The sequence below is a fragment of the Coregonus lavaretus genome, assembly GCF_964263955.1.
Source record: "Coregonus lavaretus genome assembly, chromosome: 25".
NCBI classification, from domain to species: Eukaryota; Metazoa; Chordata; class Actinopteri; order Salmoniformes; family Salmonidae; genus Coregonus; species Coregonus lavaretus.
The window spans coordinates 37,145,333-37,151,815 of NC_140012.1; the positions used below are offsets into that span (position 1 = coordinate 37,145,333).

Genomic DNA, 6,483 nt, shown 5'->3' on the forward strand with positions numbered 1-6,483 from the left:
ATACCAGGCAGTGATGCAACCAATCAGGATGCTCTCGATGGTGCAGCTGTAGACTTTTTTGAGGATCTGAGGACCCATGCCAAATATTTTCAGTCTCCTGAGGAGGAATAGGCTTTGTCGTGCCCTCTTCACGACTGTCTTGGTGTGTTTGGACCATGATAGTTTGTTGGTGATGTGGACACCAAGGAACCTGAAGCTCTCAACCTGCTCCACTACAGCCCCGTCAATGAGAATGGGGCGTGCTCGGCCCTCTTTTTCCTGTAGTCCGCAATCATCTCCTTTGTCTTGCTCACATTGAGGGAGAGGTTGTTATCCTGGCACCACACGGCCAGGTCTCTGACCTCCTCCGTATAGGCTATCTCATCGTTGTCGGTGATCAGGCCTACCACTGTTGTGTCGTCGGCAAACTTAATGATGGCGTTGGAGTCGTGCCTGGCCATGCAGTCATGGGTGAACAGGGAGTACAGGAGGGGACTGAGCGCGCACCCCTGAGGGGCCCCCGTGTTGAGGATCAACGTGGCAGATGTGTTGTTACCTACCCTTACCACCTGGGGGAAGGACGTCAGGAAGTCCAGGATCCAGTTGCAGAGGGAGGTGTTTTGTCCCAGGGTCCTTAGCTTAGTGATGAGCTTAGAGGGCACTATGGTGTTGAATGCTGAGCTGTAGTCAATGAACAGCATTCTCACGTACGTGTTCCTTTTGTCCAGGTGGAATAGGGCAGTGTGGAGTGCAATAGAGATTGCATCATCTGTGGATCTGTTGGGGCGGTATGCAAATTGTGTGGGTCTAGGGTTTCTGGGATAATGGTGTTGATGTGAGCCATGACCAGCCTTTCAAAGCACTTCATGGCTACAGACGTGAGTGCTACGGGTCAGTAGTCATTTAGGCAGGTTACATTAGTGTTCTTGGCTACAGGGACTATGGTGGTCTGCTTGAAACATGTAGGTATTACAGACTCAGTCAGGGACAGGTTGAAAATGTCAGTGAAGACACTACCCAGTTGGTCAGCGCATGCTCTGAGTACTCGTCCTGGTAATCCGTCTGGCCCTGCGGCATTGTGAATGTTGACCTGTTTAAAGGTCTTACTCACATCGGCTACGAGTCACGTTTGACACGTAATTTAAAGCGGGACCACATTGGGTCGTACACAATAAAAATGTGAAATTATGCATTTGCTAAGAATATTTGTTTATTTTACCCACCTTTTCAATTGTGTGGGGTTTGTTAGAATAACAGGTATAAACATTGCAGAGAGACCATCCCCAAAAAAATCTGAATAGGAATACCTTTCAGCAAGTGGAATATATAAATCCTATTTATTCAAAACATCAGTGACTTGCTTAAAAAATCTAAATGTGTGTTAATGGATATAAAATTACTGCCTAGTAGCCTATTCCATATGTGAATGTGCTCATGTTGCTTACTTTGCACCTGCATGCGAAATGCCTATTCATGATGTATTGAAATGGTACATTATCTCTAATGAGGTTTGTGTCCATCTGTCACAGCAAAGAGCTCTCACAGATAGTACTAGTTACTTTGGCTATTTCTGGACTGGTCATTCACAATTACATATGTACCTAACACATCTCTACATAAATATATTAACTTCATTCCGTTGATTAACTGTCTCAGTACCTTGCCTTGTGTTTTCAGTTCGGTTGTGACACAGGATTACAGTAACGACCTGAGAGTAGCAAAACATTTCTGTCAATAAAAAACCATGTCAAGGATTAACACTTAAGATGTAAATTATCACATTAAGATGGTTAAACCAAAACAATTTACAGTGGGGAAAAAAAGTATTTAGTCAGCCACCAATTGTGCAAGTTCTCCCACTTAAAAAGATGAGAGAGGCCTGTAATTTTCATCATAGGTACACGTCAACTATGGCAGACAAAATGAGAGAAAAAAATCCAGAAAATCACATTGTAGGATTTTTTATGAATTTATTTGCAAATTATGGTGGAAAATAAGTATTTGGTCAATAACAAAAGTTTCTCAATACTTTATTATATACCCTTTGTTGGCAATGACACAGGTCAAACGTTTTCTGTAAGTCTTCACAAGGTTTTCACACACTGTTGCTGGTATTTTGGCCCATTCCTCCATGCAGATCTCCTCTAGAGCAGTGATGTTTTGGGGCTGTCGCTGGGCAACACGGACTTTCAACTCCCTCCAAAGATTTTCTATGGGGTTGAGATCTGGAGACTGGCTAGGCCATCCAGGACCTTGAAATGCTTCTTACGAAGCCACTCCTTCGTTGCCCGGGCGGTGTGTTTGGAATCATTGTCATGCTGAAAGACCCAGCCACGTTTCATTTTCAATGCCCTTGCTGATGGAAGGAGGTTTTCACTCAAAATCTCACGATACATGGCCCCATTCATTCTTTCCTTTACACGGATCAGTCGTCCTGGTCCTGTGGTGTAAAGACAAACGTTGCTGATAATGCCGTGATGATAAGAAGTCCGCTTACACTGTACTTTGATTATAAAGGTTTATTGTATCAAAGATCACAGTATCAATTTACAGACATCTGCAGATATCTGGAGAGAAACGGCCAATCTGTTGATCCAATATGTTGTCTCTCTCCCAGTCCTTTGTTTAAGACACGGTATTTATATCCTATGTGACATAGTATGGCGTGATTTTAATAAACCAATCCCCGGCTTTCACATATCTCCAAATGTCCTCTATTCCAAGAAACCTATGTAGCAATGCTTTTCCAAATGCTTCAGCAAAGCAGAGTAAAGTTCATCTATTACACCATTTGCAAACATCAGCAAAATCAATAGACCTTCAGACACTACAGTCCCTTTGCAGAAAAACAGCCCCAAAGCATGATGTTTCCACCCCCATGCTTCACAGTAGGTATGGTGTTATTTGGATGCAACTCAGCATTCTTTGTCCTCCAAACACGACGAGTTGAGTTTTTACCAAAAAGTTCTATTTTGGTTTCATCTGACCATATGACATTCTCCCAATCCTCTTCTGGATCATCCAAATGCACTCTAGCAAACTTCAGACGGGCCTGGACATGTACTGGCTTAAGCAGGGGGACATGTCTGGCACTGCAGGATTTGAGTCCCTGGCGGCGTAGTGTGTTACTGATGGTAGGCTTTGTTACTTTGGTCCCAGCTCTCTGCAGGTCATTCACTAGGTCCCCCCGTGTGGTTCTGGGATTTTTGCTCACCGTTCTTGTGATCATTTTGACCCCACGGGGTGAGATCTTGCGTGGAGCCCCAGATCGAGGGAGATTATCAGTGGTCTTGTATGTCTTCCATTTCCTAATAATTGCTCCCACAGTTGATTTCTTCAAACCAAGCTGCTTACCTATTGCAGATTCAGTCTTCCCAGCCTGGTGCAGGTCTACAATTTTGTTTCTGGTGTCCTTTGACAGCTCTTTGGTCTTGGCCATAGTGGAGTTTGGAGTGTGACTGTTTGAGGTTGTGGACAGGTGTATTTTTATACTGATAACAAGTTCAAACAGGTGCCATTAATACAGGTAACGAGTGGAGGACAGAGGAGCCTCTTAAAGAAGAAGTTACAGGTCTGTGAGAGCCAGAAATCTTGCTTGTTTGTAGGTGACCAAATACTTATTTTCCACCATAATTTGCAAATAAATTCATTAAAAATCCTACAATGTGATTTTCTGGATTTTTTTTATTCTAATAATAATAATAATATGCCATTTAGCAGACACTTTTATCCAAAGCGACTTACAGTCATGTGTGCATACATTCTCAATTTGTCTGTCATAGTTGACGTGTACCTATGATGAAAATTACAGGCCTCTCTCATCTTTTTAAGTGGGAGAACTTGCACAATTGGTGGCTGACTAAATACTTTTTTCCCCCACTGTAGATGTGTTTTGAAATGCCTAAAGCAGTGCTTATTGAAACTACATAAGGTAACTGAACTAACATTCAAAACAATAATGTGACAATGTTAGTGCTGTTAAGGAGTGCAATACTTTTTATATGCAATATTTATTATGACAGGGTTTGAATGTGACATTAGGGGTAGTTGTATAATATAATAATATATAATATGCCATTTAGCAGACGCTTTTTTCCAAAGCGACTTACAGTCATGTATACAGTGGTAGTCATAAGGACTGTTCAAATGTTCAAGGCAACTGATTGATATGCACATGCCTTATGCCATGACAGGAAGACAGGCAGATTATATATTTTAGTAATTATGGGAAGTAATAGTATGGTAATGAGGAGTTTGGTCTCCCAATGTATTATTACTTTCTATTGATTAGGGCTATTAGGGGAGTTTAATCAGAATGAGTGCCTTCATTTGCCATTAGCACTGTTTAAGTCATCCACTTTCTGATGATCCATTATCTTGATATTCTTCTCAGCATTATCCACGTTCCTTATCAGAGTTTCGAGCCTCCTCTTGATTTTTTTCTGATCTTCTAGGGCGCAGGTGATGACGATCGTCTGGAATTTTGTATCGATAGGAACCGGTGGTGCCTCGGTCACACAGGCAGCGTGCAGTGCCATTAGGCACTTTCTGGCACCATCCATGTCGTCAAGCAACTTTGCAGCAAGCTCATCAATCAAAGAGGTAGCCTTGCGTAACGCATCCTCCTGTGTGGCATTTCTTATGATTTCCACTGATATTTCAACTGTCAGCGTCCTACCCAGAAGACGGTTAGCAGTTAAAGATAGTTCCTCTCTCTCTCCTGAAAAAGAGATGTAGTACAGTGTTGAGGTAGGTGTTAAAGGCCCAGTGCACTCAAAAATGGTATTTTCCAATGTTTTATATATATTGGGAATAATACTGTAAAATTGTGAAATCATGAGCTAAATTAGATAATAGACCAATAAGAGAGTTCCAAACAGCACATTTTTAGTATTCCCCACTTAAACCACTCCCAGACAGTACTAGCAAAATGATTGGTTGAGAAATTGCTATTTTTGCTAAGAATATATATATACATTTTTTTTAAACCATTTTAATTGAAAACAATCACAGTAAGGTACTTAATTGTTACCCAGAAAATATTTGATATTGAGATAAAAACGGCTGCATTACACCTTTAACAGAATAGTTCACTAAAGTAAAAGTTTGTCAGAAGTACCAAAACCATACAGAAGTTCGAATGTCAAGAAGAATTCCTGCCTATGCCATTAAAGTAGATTGGCTATAGGCCTATGCCACCCCACATGGGGAATTGCATGGTGCTTAACTTTTCCATTCATTTTGGATTGAGGTAGGCTATATAGCTGGATTTACAAAAGTCATGACAGGACTTGGACTCAACATAAGACCCTTTTTGAGATCTAAAAACATCAGTGAGTGAATTATCACTTTAAATAAGAATTTCAACCAGTGAAGTGTCTCTTTATTTCAACCAAATGTATGCAATATAGGCATAAGTTATCCAACCTGAGATATCTGATGGCTGTCAAACACATACCGTCACAAATACTGCGCATTTCTTCACTATTCTTTATGGACTGGATCATATCAAGTAAGCACTCTCTCTCCTGTTCCATTGAAGTTGCGGTTTCGCGTAAAGCCTCCACCCTAAAACAGATGTCATTGTCATGAGATATTTCAATAGGATATGGTTAGTGTTAGTACGTGACTCAGAGACTGTTGTGATCATATTATTCATCCCATTGCATATTCTACAACTGTTTCTCAGTGGGTTTTTTTTATTTATTACAGCTGTTTAAATAAGGTTATGAGTTTGTTATTTTAAAGGACAACACAGCCTGATACCGTAAAATATTCAAATAAACCACCGTCGTAAATGATACGGTCATGTTGTACACTACAGTGTGCACACTATTCAGGGAACGTTCTTCCTTCTTCCACTGGCACCCTTTACCGCTTTCTATCTTTAGAATCTGTTTAAACCAGCTGTTGCATGGAACCATAGTAGCACATGTAGAGATTGTGTAGCCGAATAGTGTGTGTATTCTTCAAAGAAACTACACAAACAAATCTATATGATAGCGTTACAATAGCCTACAAAGACAAGTGTGTGCACTGTATTTACAACAAGGCTGCATTGTCTTCTCTATACAGTTTTCAGGCTTGTGCCGCCAGGCCAGCTATCTGTAAAATAGCCTACCTTATTTCCAGCTGGTCCAAACTTTCAAGTAGTCGTCCGGAGCGATCTGCCATAGACATTGATCTGCTGAATTTGCCTTTAGCGGCTTCAGTCATTTTAGCCTGGTGGATTTTCGCTTGAGCCATAGTTAGTCAGTATAATGATCTCTCTCGAGTATAAATTCCAATGGACACCTAACGGTGCACTAGGTGGTCCCAAGAGCACAATCTAGAGGTTTCTGCTTGACAGACAGCGCCCCAGAGTAAACATTTCCAAACATGGGCTGGAACTTCCCTTGCTGTTTTTACCGACCCATCGGACAGGATTGAGGAGTGCACTTCTGGAACGTTCAAGAGGGTGGGATTCTTTCTGCACTGCAGCCAGTAGAACGACCTAATCTAATT

The 6,483-nt window shown here is 41.3% G+C and overlaps 1 protein-coding gene across 1 annotated transcript; it reads right to left on the reverse strand.

The window, feature by feature from the left end:
* Positions 1–3,965: 3,965 nt before the first annotated feature.
* LOC311101135 (BAG family molecular chaperone regulator 2-like) lies at positions 3,966–6,305 on the reverse strand. Its single transcript, XM_084142201.1, has 3 exons — positions 6,101–6,305; positions 5,438–5,547; positions 3,966–4,699 (listed from the first exon to the last, which is right to left on the reverse strand). Exons 1-3 carry the CDS (start codon positions 6,223–6,225, stop codon positions 4,305–4,307), a joined length of 630 nt encoding a protein of 209 aa, XP_083998327.1. The 5' UTR covers positions 6,226–6,305; the 3' UTR covers positions 3,966–4,304.
* Positions 6,306–6,483: the final 178 nt, after the last annotated feature.

Coding starts and splice junctions, on each gene's coding strand:
- LOC311101135 (XM_084142201.1), bottom strand. CDS start 6,225: ATGGCTCAAGCGAAAATCCACCAGGCTAAAATGACTGAAGCCGCTAAA. Junction 5,548..6,100: donor TTGGACCAGCTGGAAATAAG/GTAGGCTATTTT, acceptor CATCTGTTTTAG/GGTGGAGGCTTTACGCGAAA. Junction 4,700..5,437: donor AATGCGCAGTATTTGTGACG/GTATGTGTTTGA, acceptor TCTCTTTTTCAG/GAGAGAGAGAGGAACTATCT.